This window comes from Fusarium tjaetaba (genome assembly GCF_013396195.1).
Source record: "Fusarium tjaetaba strain NRRL 66243 chromosome Unknown NRRL66243_c0000091, whole genome shotgun sequence".
NCBI lineage: Eukaryota > Fungi > Ascomycota > Sordariomycetes > Hypocreales > Nectriaceae > Fusarium > Fusarium tjaetaba.
In genome coordinates, this window is record NW_023501287.1 from 42,974 (window position 1) to 57,055 (window position 14,082).

The window sequence follows — 14,082 nt, forward strand, 5'->3', positions numbered from 1 at the left end:
GACAGAATAATACAACTCTCGTCATCACCCCGAAGCATTTGTGATTTGACATGTCAGAAACTTCAAGATTCATAAGCCAATCGTCTTATACAGATTTTTCTTTTTTGTTATACAACAACACTGATTCAATTGGCTATCATTCCTCCACTGCTGTTGAGGCTCAACAGCACGCGACTCTTGGCCCTCAAGACCCCGAGTGGGGCAAAGTTGTCGTCATATCTCGGGAGTCGGGACCGAATACTACCCGCGGGAAGAAAGCCACTTTAGTGTTGTAACGAAATCAATTAACGCCGAACTAATGCTAATGAAGGATCAAAATGCTACACTAATTAAACCTCCCGAACCTTGTAACTAAACATCTCGTTCGAAGCCACCGAATTCCTATCCCTCATCTTCGCCGCTGTATCAAGACCCGTCACAGGCACACGATACTCATACTTGGCACCCTCCTTCTGTCCTGCAACAGGATAGGGGAAGGGGAGATACTGCGGTATCAAGCCCAATTGAGCAAGAACAGTGCCCTGATCCCATGCGATATGCTCATGGTAGAGACGATCGCCGCGAATGTTCACGACCGCTGTGAAGGGGACTTCCATCTTCTTGTCGGTTGGTGGAACGCCGGGAAGTCTGGGACGTTAGTGGAAGTAGTAGGAAGTGAGGGTGAGGTAACGTACAGCCAGTCAATTGTCTTGTTATGTGTGAACTTGTAGAGGAATTCATCGACTACGCGGTCAATACCGATTGTGCGGCTGATGAGTTCGAGTTCTGTGTCGTCTGAGTTTTGGAAGATGAAGTTATCGCGGTAGAAAGTTGTAAGCGACTTGCGGCCAATGCCACCGGTGAGCTAAACCAATGTAAGTATCCCAATCCGGATTAGATGTTCAAAACCTGATGTGAACTTACAGTAGGCACGTGGTTTACGTATGGTTGGTCAACCATAGTACTCATTGTGTGCTCAACAGAGCGGTCCGCAAACTCATAATAAGTATGCTCATCCCAGATAGCCTCAAGATCAAAGTAAGGGCCATTGGTAAGCGGCTTCAGGAAAGTCAAATTTCTTGTGTGCGATAGAGACTCAGTCCAGTAGTCAAAATCATCTTGGAATGGCGTTGCCATGAGATGAGACTTTGCGCTGGAGTATGAGTATGTTGTGAGGCCATCAGTTCTCTCGATGATGGCTGTGCGGCCTGCAATATGGCGCAGGATGGGGATGCTGGACTTTTCAAGAGTTGCGAGATCTGCATCATTGGCGTAGATCACTGCACCTACTAGGCCGGAGTTGTTGACTGACCCAGCTACCTGGTTCCAAAGCTTGGGGTCATATGCTATCGGAGAATTAGTATCACGTCACCGATCAACACGTGAGAGCACTCACCAATAAGCCCAATCTTGACATCCTTCTCCAATTGCTCACAACCCCTCAAAGCCTTCAAAGCATCACTCAACACCTCACCAGCATCTCTCTTAAACGCCTTTGCTTGTATCTCAACAACTGCATACCCTTCCTCAGCCCACTTCAAAAGAGCAGAAGGAACACCCTCAATGATCTCCAAATGCTTCTCTGAGTCAGGACTCAAAATAACAAGACCAGGTCCATGACCACGTCTTGAAAGTGGAGGCAGAAGAGTAATCCCCTCACCAACAGTCTCAGGCTTGGCCTGGGGAAGAGGAGCAGGAGGCTTTGAAATGTCGGCGTACATTGTGAAAATTGATTGGTTGATTTTTGAGTCTCGGGGTAAATGGTAGCCTAGGCGTTGCTTGAAGAAACAATATATAGATAGTAAATTAGAATGTGAAGTACGTAGAGCGGAACTCTGCCGAAGATTGGTAAACCCCAGATTATGATACGAGGGGTTATCGCGGACCCCGCTTTTGACAAGCCTTATCGCAGATCTGAGATAAACGCTTCAACTACGGAACTTCCGGTCGGAAAGTCCGTGGGCGCACGATGCGCTGTTAGTCTTTGGAGCTAGACATGATAACCGAGTCGACTTCAGCGAGTCATATCTGTTCCTGCGTCACTAATTTGGATTAGATTCATGATTTACAGGGTTCGGAACACCTATTGAAGCCATCATGTCGTTCCGTAGCCATGATTTACCCCAGATAAGGCAATTGATACGTGGAGACGGAATAAGGGTGACGGAACGTCGAATCTGGGGTAGAACCCAAGCTAGTGTTATCGGCATTCCTTGTTTACGACAGTTCTACAGCAGTTGAGATATCGTTCCGACACGTTGTTGGGCTGTTCTAGGGGTTCAGCTGAGTGTCAGTTGGAGATTAGACGAGGTTTTGGAGTGAAACTGACGTTTGGGGATACCCGACGCCTGTGGTTGGATAGATATAGAAAGCCCGTCGTTCGCCCCCTTGGCTGTCTGCATCATCATACTTGCTTCTTTTAACTAATAGAGGATACACGATCTTGCCTTTTACCTCTCAACATTCATTCTTCCATCTTTGTCAAGACAATATGACTAAATCATATGATGTCGTGGTTGTAGGCGCCGGTAAGCATCTCGCTCTTCCTCTCAGAGACATTGTCAACTAACAAGTCAGGATGGTTCGGTCTGGCCGCCGCAAAAGCCATCAGACAAATAAGCCCCCACGCCAATCTCGCCGTCCTCGAGTCTGCCGAGTCATGCGGTGGCACCTGGTCCAAGAACCGTCTCTATCCCGGTCTCAAGTCCAACAACATGAAGGGCACATACGAATTCCCCGACTTTCCCATGGCTGAGAAGACATACGGCGTCAAGCCCAACAGCCACATCCCCGGAACAGTCCTCCACCGATATCTCACCGACTTTGCTAAGCACTACGACTTTCACGACCGAATCCAGTTCAACACTTCTGTGAACTTGGTGGAGCGAAATGGCGATGCTGGCTGGAGAGTTAGTGTTACTTCCCCCGAGGGAACAGAAAGTATCACTACCGAGAGATTGGTGCTGGCTACTGGTCTTACATCGACACCGAATATGCCCCAGTACAAGAACGCTGAGAAGTTCGGTGCTCCTCTCTTCCACGCCAAGGACTTCTGCAAAGAGGCTCCCAACCTGAACGTCAAGAAGGCCATTGTCGTTGGTGGTGCTAAGTCTGCCTTTGATGTTGCTTATGCTCTGGTTCAAGATGGCGCGACAGTCGACTTGGTTGTTCGTCCTACAGGAAACGGACCAGTTTGGATTGCTCCTCCTTTCGTCACGCCTCTCAAGAAGCGACTTGATCAGTTGTTGAACATTCGATGGATGACTTGGTTCAGTCCCTGCCCTTGGGGTCAAGAAGACGGTTTCCCTACTGTGCGAAACTTCCTCCATGGAACTTCTGTCGGCCGATTCCTCGTTAGCAACTTCTGGAAGGCCCTTAGCAACGATGTAACTGGTGCTATTGGTTACGACTCTCATCCCGAGCTTGCGAAGCTCAAACCTTGGCACTCTGCCTTCTGGATCGGTAGTGGACTTAGTATTCTGAATTACGACAGCCCTCTGTTTGATCTTGTTAAGCAGGGCAAGATCAGAGTCCACATCGATGACATTGAGTCATTGGAGCCTAACCGAGCTGTCCTTGCTTCCGGTAATGTTATCGACACCGATGCTATTATCTGCTCAACTGGCTGGAAGAAGGAGTCTACTATCAAGTTCGCAGAAGATGAGCTTGGTCTTCCCTACTCGACCGAGAAGAAGCGCTCTTTGGCCCAAGCCGCCGACGAGAAGGTCCTCTCTCTCTACCCCGGCCTCAAGAACCAACCAGAACTCAACGTCAAGCCCAAGGAAGCCAACCCTCTTCGCTACTACCGCTTCATGATTCCCTCCGGCATGGTCAAGACCCGTGACTTGGCTTTCGCCGGCATGATTTCCTCCGTCAGCACAGCTACATGCGCAACCATCCAAGGCCACTGGATCGCTGCTTTCCTCGCCGGCAAGATCGATCGCATTCCTACATCCGACAAGGAGATTACTGATGAGATTATGCTTCACACCCAATGGGGCAAGTGGCGATACCCTTGTGGTTACGGTGCTGATCTTCCTGATCTTGTATTCGAGGGTCTGCCTTATTGCAACATGCTTATGAAGGATATGGGACTTGAGACACATCGCAAGGGAAGCCGCTTCCAGGAACTTACTTCGCCTTATCTCCCTGCTGATTTCAAGGGATTGGTTGAGGAGTGGAAGGAGAAGCACGAGGCTACTGAAGAGATTAACGGTGTCGAGGTTGGGCAACTTGCTGGTTCGCTGAAGAAGGCGTAAGGTGTATTGTTTTGTTGTTAGCATATATCCATAGTCGAGATTGTTCGCGCTACTGTCCATTATCAGTTGTCGTATGATAGAAGAATAAAAAGCTGTATTCTTTAGCAATCTTTTGTGCCTGTTTGTCCGACAATAGAAGTGTCTGTCGCGATACTGATTAAGGCATTTGACTGGCTTTAATGGTCCCTTAGCAGGTCACCCATTTCTAGATGGATCACTCACTGAAGCTTCAGCACTGAGCCAACGTAAACAGCCTCCGCCACCAAATCATTTCGCAGTTTACTGGCGCGGGTATGATTTGCTATCGAGCTCTCATAAATGACGGTGCTATAATAGAGTCAAAGAATGCTTGGCGATTTTCTTACATCTGCGGCAGATCCAATTGAGCTCTTCGAACCCTGTAAACTGATGTCATTTGTCAGCCTGAAGCGCGCCCTTCGACTGAACTATGACGCTGCTTACCACCAATTGATGCGACCTTAGATACTACTTAAAAGAGCTTATCTCGACTTCAAACTGGCGTGTACATCATCTAAGTGCAGTGCGACAGCGCAAAATGGATCGCAGCTTCGATATCACCACGGACACAGGCGCTGCCTCAATCCACGGCGGCATCATTCCCTTGGAACCCCTCAATCCCAAGGCCAAACTAAGAACAGCCAATCAAGCCAGCACCAACAACGGCAGCGACGCGCAGTTGAACCCTCCAGCCCCAGAAGAAGAAAATGCCCCCAGAGCAAAGGACTCGAGTGGTCTCGGGATATCCAAGACCAGGGGTGTAATCGTCATCGTCACTCTTGCGGGCATCAGCTTTCTCAACACCATGGGCTCAGGCATTCTCATCGCTGCGCTTCCCAAGATCGCTGACGATGTTGGCCTCTCTGAGAACCTCATCCTCTGGCCCGCAGCGGTTTATGCGCTCGCAGCAGGATGCCTATTACTCATCTTTGGTGCCATCGCAGATGTCGTCGGGGCCAAGTTGATGTGGGTTACGGGGAGTTTTCTCTTTGTCGCTTTCACATTGGCTGTTGGTCTTGCTCAGACGGGCATTCAGGTCATACTCTTCCGGACTCTGCTTGGAGCCTCGATATCGATGTGCTTGCCCACTGCTGTCAGCCTGATAGCTAATACATTCCCCAAGGGACCTTGGAGGAACGTCGCGTTTGCGATCAACGGCATGGGAAGTCCTCTTGGTTACGCTCTCGGCCTTGTTCTGGGAGGTATCTTCACCGATACAATCGGCTGGAGATGGGCCTACTACATGAGTGCAATCATCAACTTTTGTCTATCTACAGGCGCGATCTGGTCGCTTCCCTCTGTGTATACTCCATCAGAGCGAAAGTGGACGACTCGCTTGATGCATGAGATTGACTGGGTTGGAGCAACTACCATGAGTGTTGCACTCGGCATGCTGCTCTATGTCCTTGCCATGATCTCATCATCGTACAAGAGACTTGACGATCCCCAGAACATTGCCCTACTAACAGTCGCAATTATCTTGTTGGCTGCATTTCCATTCTGGATGGACTATCAGGTCAAGCGTGGGAAGCCAGCCTTGATACCCAACAGCCTCTGGAAGAACCGGTCTTTCACATCTGTTTGCATCGCTGTCTTCTTGTGTTGGGCTTCACTGAACGGTATCGAGTATTTCACAACGCTATAGTGAGTCCCTTAGATAAGAATTCGATCAATTACTAACGCTGGCCTCGTAGCTTCCAAAAGGTCGAGGGCCTGTCGGCTCTAGAAAGTTCCCTCAGATTTCTGCCTCATGTCATCATGGGTGTAGCGGTCAACATCATCACTGGCTTGCTCATTGCCAAAGTCAAGGTTCGCACATTAGCTGTTGTCTCAGCACTCGTGACAATGGTAGCTGCACCTCTGATGGCGACCGTTGATGTCGGTGAGAATTACTGGCTTGCTCCGTTTTGGGCCATGTTCCTTTCACCCGTCAACCCAGATGGTAAGCCCAATGGCCAAGCTCTGGTCAAGCTAACATAAAATAGTACTGTTTACGGTGTCAAACCTCGTAATTTCCGACGCTTATCCCCCAGAGATGCAATCCCTCGCTGGTGGCGTCTTCAACGAAGTAGCTCAATTCGGTAATTCAGTCGGTTTAGCCATCACTGCTGCGATCGCTGCTTCAGTTACAGAGCACTCAAATATCACGGAGCGCCAAGAGGCTTTAATGAAAGGTTATAGGGCTGCGTTTTGGACCATCTTTGCCAGTTGTAGCACTGTCACCATTGTAGTATGGCTTGGTTTGAAGAAGGGCGGTATCGTTGGAAGAAAGCAGGATTAATTGTGAGTGTTTAAGATTTCAACAAATTCAAATGGTACATTCGCAGCAAATAATCAATCAAGACTTTCCAAAGAGCCTTCTAGCAAACCCTCGGGCTCCTTCTGCACGTGTGATCATCTTTTTGCGATCCGCCTGGAACTGATCGGGAGAAGTCAAGACACATTGGTTGATTTTCGGGCTTTTTGACCTTCTGAACCGTATTTGACAAGTCCATACGCCCTTAAGAAACTCCCCAGGGGACGGTATATCCCTGATCTGATGTTCTGGCAGAGACACGATGAACTCTGGCTTCAAGACCTCGCAAACAGCTGCAGCCCAGTTAAGCGGAAGGGCTGGTTTGTGAGATGTCCAATCTAATGGAGACCACTGCGGTGCTACTGCAATCACCTGGAGTGGTTCCGTGCCCATAATGTTCTTGGTACAGGCATGTTGGGGACGGATCGTTGGCGGCACTGTATACTATCGAGACGTTAGAATGAGAAGTGCGTGGTTCTTCCTGAAGTAATCAACGAACCTCGTGTATTGTCCAAAAGATTATCTGGCCACCGACATTGCAATGGTCTTTATGATAAGGAGGGTCTAACTCCACGCCGTCAACTCTAGCAACCAAGTTATCTGATTTATAAAGTATTCCCAGCTCTGTCAGAATAACCTCAATCTCAGGATTAATCCCGTCCCATCTCGGAGGTCCCTCGACGACAATGATGATGTTGTGCCATGGCGGCGGGACATCTCCACCCAGCTCTAGACGCCATGTTAATCCAGCAACTGCAATATTGATAAATTCCCACTGGCGTTGGAAGCAAGAAGACGTAGTCTGGGTAGTCACAGGGATATAGAAGACAATTTTAATGTTTCTGGGCCTCGGAATTCGCATGGGTCGCAGGGCTTGGGAAACGTCCTTCAGGAAAGGAAACTCTTGTGCTGTGCACGTCAAAGCTGTGAAGCTATTCCAGGAGGATTCCATGGCGTAATCTTCCGACAGGAGGTCAGTGATCGCGGTTGGCATGGGCCAGCTGATCAATAATCTATAGTAATATCTCTCGATCTCCATGTAGTAGTTGTCTGGTGTTGCTGACAACTTCTTTCCGTAATCGTTAGAGCGTTTATCATCACTACAATTTATTGTAGGGCTGAGTATGAGGTGTCATTTCTGGGCGGCTTGACTGGTTTCGTTCGATTTGACCTGAGATCTCGACCTCTCAGACACTCTTGTGTGCTGTGGATGACGCATTCCAGCGTCTCTTTGTCCATCATCCTGTGATGGAGTAGACTGGACTGGTGTCGTTGAACGCTCAACTTCGGGATAAGATGACTGGTTTGCGAGAGCTTGCCACTCCTTTTGCCTTTTCTCCCACCACTCTGTCTCACTCTCAACACTCTCAACTGAAGACCTCTCGAAATCTTCAATGTAAGCAGACTTGGGCAGTTCTGGCCCCGGGTCATCGCCTTCTTCGGAAGGCTCTTGATGACCTGCATGATGTGCGGAAGCTTGTCATTGCTTCTGCTGTTTCTCCCACCATTCTGTCTCACTCTCAACTGGAGACCTCTCGAAATCTTCAATATAAGCAGACTTGGGCAGTTCTGACCACAGTTCATCATCTCCCTCGGAAGGTTCCCGATGACCTGCGTGATTGAAAGCGGCCGGTTGTTGTTGTGTAGACTCGAGCGACCGTTGGACATCTTTCAGTTTTGCTTCAGCCAACCTTTCTTCGTGCTGTTGTTCTTCCGATCTCTTCTTCTTCGACTTGTATGAGACTAGGTCACTGGCTGCGGAATCCGATTTCCAGTCCGAGGGATGAGTAGGATTGGAAGGCTTCTGGCTCCCTTCATCAGTCTCAAGGACAAAAGACGGCGCTTTTGTGCTGGAATCCCCCCCGTCGATGGATGCGCCATCCAAGGCCTTCTCAGTATATGTCGTCATCGCTTCAAGGAAGTTCTGAAGTATGTAGTCGTTTCCTCCTTGCTTTGGCAACCGTTGTTGAAGGCGAAGTATTTCTTCCAGGATTTGCGCTGTGTCATCTTTTATTGCTGATGTGTCATTCCGGATCTCAGATGTGTCGTTTTTTATCTCCTTGGTAACGTGTCTTTGTCTGTCAGTCAACTTGTCCTAGTACTTGGGGGGAAACTTACAGTGACAGCATATCTAGGGCCAAATCGAGTGCTGCTTTATGAGCCTACAAGTTTGAGCGCAACTTTGAGACATCTCCTTGTCCGTTGATAGCCCAACCAGCCTTGGATTTGAGTCGACTATCGCCGCCATATTTCGTGATAATCTCCTGTAGCTCTACGACCACCGAGTTACAGTTGATTATTATGCCAGAGACGTGGCGTTCGAGAGTCGTAGGAAATGTCTTGCTCTCATCAGCCACGTCTTCCTGGATAAGGTCAAGGACTGTTTGTAGAGAGAGCAGCTCACGGGCCACCCTGTCAAGATCACTCCGAGCCTCGCGACAAGTGCGAACAAAGGTGTTGATGGACAGTGAGAGGGACCCTATGGTTGAAATGAGAGTAGCGCAACCTGTCGCTATCGATAAAGGGTCCATGGTATTATGAGATGCCCATAATCTCTTGATATGCGACAGTGAGATTCTCGAGCGAGGGGTACTGAAACCGGTTTTCAGCTGACAGGGATCGTTTGAGATGGGATGCCCAATTGGCTGATGGGTTGAAAGTGTTCTCTCACAGCGCTTAACAATCAATCAGCTTGGGTCATTGGCTCATCAAAATGCCAAGCTTCAGCCGCAATCTCACGATAAACCGAGAAGTCGAGTGAGGTTATTCGCATGATTCTCACATGATCAAAAGTCGCTGGGATTAACGCATATTTAAATTTCGCCGGATTCATCGACAGTTTAGCGTAGAGTGAAACGATGTTCTGTAGGCAGAATTGATTGTATGTAGTACGGACATTCAGTTAAGCATGCGCAGGTAGCATTAAGATATGATACTTCTCGTTTCTCGAAACGAAGCTCATACGGATGCTTCCAAAACATCATTATCTTTTCACGCCACGATAAAATCTTGTCAAAAATAAGTGTTGTATTTTAAGTGCAGTGGTCTTTGTAGGTAGAACCCGATATTATTGCTGTTTTGTAGGCTATCACATAATGAGGTCGAAGGTGTGCTGTGCTGCAGCCTGAGCAGTTGCACCAAGGTTTCGCCGGCAAATACTTCATCATCATAGAGATTAAGCCACCAAGCGTTAATCAATTGACATCGAAGAATCATTATTCCTTTAAACTGCTTAAATCTCGGCGTCTGGCCTCAAGTTACCAGCGTTGGCATGCGTATCTCGCTGTCCCGGGTAGATGGAGAAAGATGTGACGACAATGGCATGATCACAGCGCCTCGTCGAACTAAAGATGCGCACACGAGTAATGGCTCAAAACAGCTTGCTCGGAGTTAATCCGTTGCCGCTTATGAATAAACTCTTGTGCTGTAGTGCTTGCATAAATCTAATCGGTCTAGCGGTGAACGTCAGCCACCCGGAGGAAATGCACCGGACATACAAATGTCATGGTGGATGGCGATCGCCAAAATCTGGTTAACAATAGGGCTGTGTGAGCGACTACTTCACGGGCAGCTCGATCTGGCCAATCAGAGGCTCCGATCTAAATAGTCTATGCCATCATAAGTTTGCTTGTGAGATCTAACGACAGTGCTTTGGGACTAGTAGATCAATGCAAACATCTCCCTTAATGTCGTGAATGAGATCGTCTAACTTCATTCTCTCATCAATGACAAGTTCATAATTCGTGTTGACCATTTGAAACGATAATTGCTTTGCTGATTGACCCATACCCCGGGTTTGGCTGCTATTGTTGTTAGTTACACCGCATCATCATCTAGTCTGAATGCGGGGTGAGCATTGGGCGATCACCAATATTTGACCGTGAATTTCTTGTGCGACATTGCGTTGCGGATTGAACAAAGCAAAGTCAATGACATCTACGAATATTCTTACGGTGAAGGACAGAGAACAAACAGCTCGATCTATTCGATCCATGACGTCAATGAGCTCGTATGTCTCACCGTTTGCTCGATGAATATGAGAAGATTGATGTTTATAAGAGAAGGACAAATCTCCAAGTTGTGCTTCCAATTCATCATCAAACACTCAATCTCATCAACTATCACAAGCAACTTCACAAACCTTTACCACCACCAACAACAACTACTTCATCATGTCTGACTACAAGCCCACTGGTACATCTCCCTTCATCTCTCCACCGTATCATCATGTCTAACAAGCTACAGAGCACGACGGCCTCCGCAAGGACGGTCAGCCTGACGGTCGTGTCGGCACCGGCGAGTTCGCTCACGGCAAGGTCGACCCCCACAAGGCCGGCGAGCAGGGTGGAAAGACTTCCGGCTCTGGCGAGGGCCTTGGAAGCTCCGACAGCAGCGGTGGTGACTACAAGCCCACTGAGCACGGTGGCCTGAAGAAAGATGGCAGCCCTGACCAGCGTGTCAAGGGTAACTAAAGCGTTACGGATTATGCAGCGAAATCTAGTATCTGAATGATAAGGCTTTAACACCGACTTCTCACATCGTGTCTACCTTGAATGAAAGTGAGCGTGATTGTTTGTGATTTGCTTCAATTACAAGAGTGATGCACATGAAGTAGCCGAGATATGCAAAGCTCATGTCTTGGTTATTGGGTAACAACGCCATCAAGTGTCGCCTCATAGTGATGAGGTACATCATATCCAATACTTAGAACGTAAGCACTATAAGTTCAAGAATCTTATGATTCACTTAGTCTTACCAATTTTGGAGTGTTAGTCGATATGGCACCCGGATCTTGTCCAAATGTTCCGATTGGCTTCATTCACGATGTTGGCTGAGCCGCAAAACCCAACCCAAAACACTCTATCTGAGCCGCAGACTAGGGAAATAACATTGCGATCTACATCTCGTATCGCAAATATTCCCTCTTTTCCCCGAGCGACATCTGTAACAAACTGGACTATGTAAAGAAATAAGGTTCGATAGATTGACTCGCGTCTCACTCTCAGGGCTGAAGCCAGTATCCACCGCGGAGCCGAAGCTCAGCATTGACCAGGATAAGCACATGGCATTTTGACAACACCACGCCATGAGGCTTGAGTCAAGAGCTGTCTATTACCTTCTGTCCGGGGTCAATTCATCCTGTCTCTAATCATCCCAACACCACCATTTTCGAATTTGCGATAGATAAGCCCCTTTTACATAGGTAGTGCAAGTCAATCAATACTAATTTCTTGAGATTCTGTTCCAGGCTTTCCGGTGTTGATGGACGCTAAGATGCGGAGCCGCAAAAGCAAATACTCGTCTAGGGTCTTGTATCGGAGACTGCCAATGGTAATAATTAGGAATGACTTTTAGATATTGATTAGTGATTCAACTAAACGATCGAATCCGCCATTACCAGAAGATGGGAAAGGCGAGAACAAGAGCGAGATGTTGATATATCAATTGTTTAGAATGTAGAGCTACAAACAATGATACAATCTTCAAGTGACCTGGTTCAGCTCCATTGACCCGGGGACATGCATGTCTGTAACCAACATCACACATCGCGGGGTACCTTGCAGTCGTAACACTCCCAAAAGAGATTGAGCTCAGGGTATCCGGACAACTGGGCTGCAACCTCCCACATAAGGGATCTTCAGCGGTCCGTATCCCGGTGCATAAGCGCAACATCCCATCCAGGCAACCAGGACCAGGCTCAGACGCAAGAGTGCGCTCTAACGGATGCAACGCCTCCTCGTGGCCCCTGAGTCAAGCTAGCGTGTGCACCTTTTTCTTCAAATATATGCACCAAGGAATGCTCGTCTAAAAAGTCCCTGCATTCTCGTTCTTTACATCGACATTCCTTGTTCGCCAATCCGTCAAGATGGGTGGTCTTTTGTTGTCAGATCACTATGAGTTTCATAAGCCGAGTACCAATGATATGAACATTGCGAGTATCGCTTGGGGGTTCTCCCTAGGCGTGTCAATATTTGCGGGCACGAAAGCTGCGAAGCAGACGATCAAATCGTGGAAGAGAGGGACGAGGACGAATATTTATCTCATCCTGGTATGGATGGAATGGACGAGCAGTGTGATTATGAGTGCCATTACCTGGTTATACCTGCGACAATACATTCCGCCTGGCTTCCCAGTCTTCTTCGTCATTGGTATGTACCCATTATCGGATCCGATCTCACCTAGTCTAACGTACACCAAGTCCTTCTTTGGGCTATTCAGATCCAGTCGCTACTACAGATTATCATCAACCGAATCTCGATCCTCATGATCAATCGGCATAATGCATGGAAGCTCAAACTCATTGTATTCCTTGTTCTACTCGCCATCAATATCAGTGTTTTCTGTGTCTGGATTCCCGCTAGATTGCAGATCAGTCCCAAATGGATCGCAGTCAATGCTGTCTGGGATAGAGTTGAGAAATGCATCTTCTTGATTGTCGATGCTGGTTTGAACTTTTACTTCATCTACCTCGTTCGATCTCGCCTTATCGCCAACGGTCTCACCAAGTATACTCGATTATATCGTGTCAATCTGTTCATGATTGCTGTCTCGATGACAATGGATGTAAGTGAACTTCTTGCATGCTGCATTTATCCATACTAACAGACCAAGGTCCTGCTCATCGCAATGATGTCTCTTCCCAACGATATCGTCTACCTTCAATTCCATCCTCTCACATACCTCGTTAAGCTTCACATCGAGATGAACATGGCTGAACTCATCACCAAGGTCGTCAAGGCCAGCAACCCCAATGGATACGATTACTCCGATTCACGATCTCGCTCTGGTCAAAAGAGCGGAAAGACAACTACTGGAAAGAAGATGGGCTCCGTCTTTCCAGGCAACAACCAGACCTTCATTGAAGCAGGTGGTGACAATATTGAGTTGCCTCAAAGGAAGGAAGACGGTATTCAGGTTTCCAGAACTTTTAAGACTACGCAGATCGAGGTTGTTAAGGAGAATCGGGATCGTACTGATTACGATGATCTTGAGAGCGAGTCAAGTTCCACCCGACACTTGAAGCGAGAACCACTGCCATTCCCCGCCGAATAGCTCAAAACTTCTCGATGAGCCTTTTCTGAACTATCATTTTAGATTTGGATTGTCTTCACGGATACTCCTCACGGTTAGATCACAGCGGCGCACTATATACCCGACGCTCAATTTCCCTTTTTTGCTTCTAGAATAATTAGACGTACACGATATTAATGCATCCAATAACATAGATAGTTCACTGTGAGAGGGATAGCTCCGTAAACAAATCCCTGTCTCTGGACTAAAGGATGTGATGGCCCCTGTTGTAAATCTTGCGCTAAGATGCGGCTCCGCTCGACCGGTGAATTGTGGCTGTTTGATGCTGATGCATGGGTATTAGTACGAAAGGCCTCATTGACCCATTATCGGGATGTTTATTGGTGAGTGAAACTGAATGTGGCGTTCGGGGAAGCGAGAAATTACATGCGTTATCACATCGTGGAGAGAGTTTGTGATTGTTCAGAAAAAGCAAAGTAACCCCAGAAGGAGATCTGG

The 14,082-nt window shown here is 47.8% G+C and overlaps 6 protein-coding genes across 6 annotated transcripts; 4 read left to right on the forward strand and 2 right to left on the reverse strand.

The window, feature by feature from the left end:
* Positions 1-329: 329 nt before the first annotated feature.
* FTJAE_4756 (dienelactone hydrolase s) lies at positions 330-1,700 on the reverse strand (the record flags this gene model as incomplete). The annotated part of the gene is made up of 4 exons (XM_037351192.1): positions 330-627; positions 675-844; positions 904-1,325; positions 1,376-1,700. 4 exons carry the CDS (start codon positions 1,698-1,700, stop codon positions 330-332), a joined length of 1,215 nt encoding a protein of 404 aa, XP_037208014.1.
* A 770-nt stretch (positions 1,701-2,470) lies between these two features.
* On the forward strand, positions 2,471-4,238 carry FTJAE_4757 (FAD-containing protein; the record flags this gene model as incomplete). The annotated part of the gene is made up of 2 exons (XM_037351193.1): positions 2,471-2,507; positions 2,557-4,238. 2 exons carry the CDS (start codon positions 2,471-2,473, stop codon positions 4,236-4,238), a joined length of 1,719 nt encoding a protein of 572 aa, XP_037208015.1.
* A 556-nt stretch (positions 4,239-4,794) lies between these two features.
* Positions 4,795-6,537, forward strand: FTJAE_4758 (aminotriazole resistance; the record flags this gene model as incomplete). Its single annotated transcript, XM_037351194.1, has 3 exons — positions 4,795-5,900; positions 5,951-6,198; positions 6,242-6,537. The coding sequence occupies 3 exons, from the start codon at positions 4,795-4,797 to the stop codon at positions 6,535-6,537; spliced, it is 1,650 nt and encodes a 549-aa protein (XP_037208016.1).
* Positions 6,538-6,594: 57 nt separating this feature from the next.
* Positions 6,595-9,083, reverse strand: FTJAE_4759 (uncharacterized protein; the record flags this gene model as incomplete). The annotated part of the gene is made up of 5 exons (XM_037351195.1): positions 6,595-6,996; positions 7,052-7,652; positions 7,737-8,010; positions 8,071-8,624; positions 8,719-9,083. 5 exons carry the CDS (start codon positions 9,081-9,083, stop codon positions 6,595-6,597), a joined length of 2,196 nt encoding a protein of 731 aa, XP_037208017.1.
* Positions 9,084-10,724: 1,641 nt separating this feature from the next.
* Positions 10,725-11,024, forward strand: FTJAE_4760 (uncharacterized protein; the record flags this gene model as incomplete). Its single annotated transcript, XM_037351197.1, has 2 exons — positions 10,725-10,746; positions 10,798-11,024. The coding sequence occupies 2 exons, from the start codon at positions 10,725-10,727 to the stop codon at positions 11,022-11,024; spliced, it is 249 nt and encodes an 82-aa protein (XP_037208018.1).
* Positions 11,025-12,418: 1,394 nt separating this feature from the next.
* On the forward strand, positions 12,419-13,605 carry FTJAE_4761 (uncharacterized protein; the record flags this gene model as incomplete). The annotated part of the gene is made up of 3 exons (XM_037351198.1): positions 12,419-12,701; positions 12,752-13,116; positions 13,159-13,605. The coding sequence occupies 3 exons, from the start codon at positions 12,419-12,421 to the stop codon at positions 13,603-13,605; spliced, it is 1,095 nt and encodes a 364-aa protein (XP_037208019.1).
* Positions 13,606-14,082: the final 477 nt, after the last annotated feature.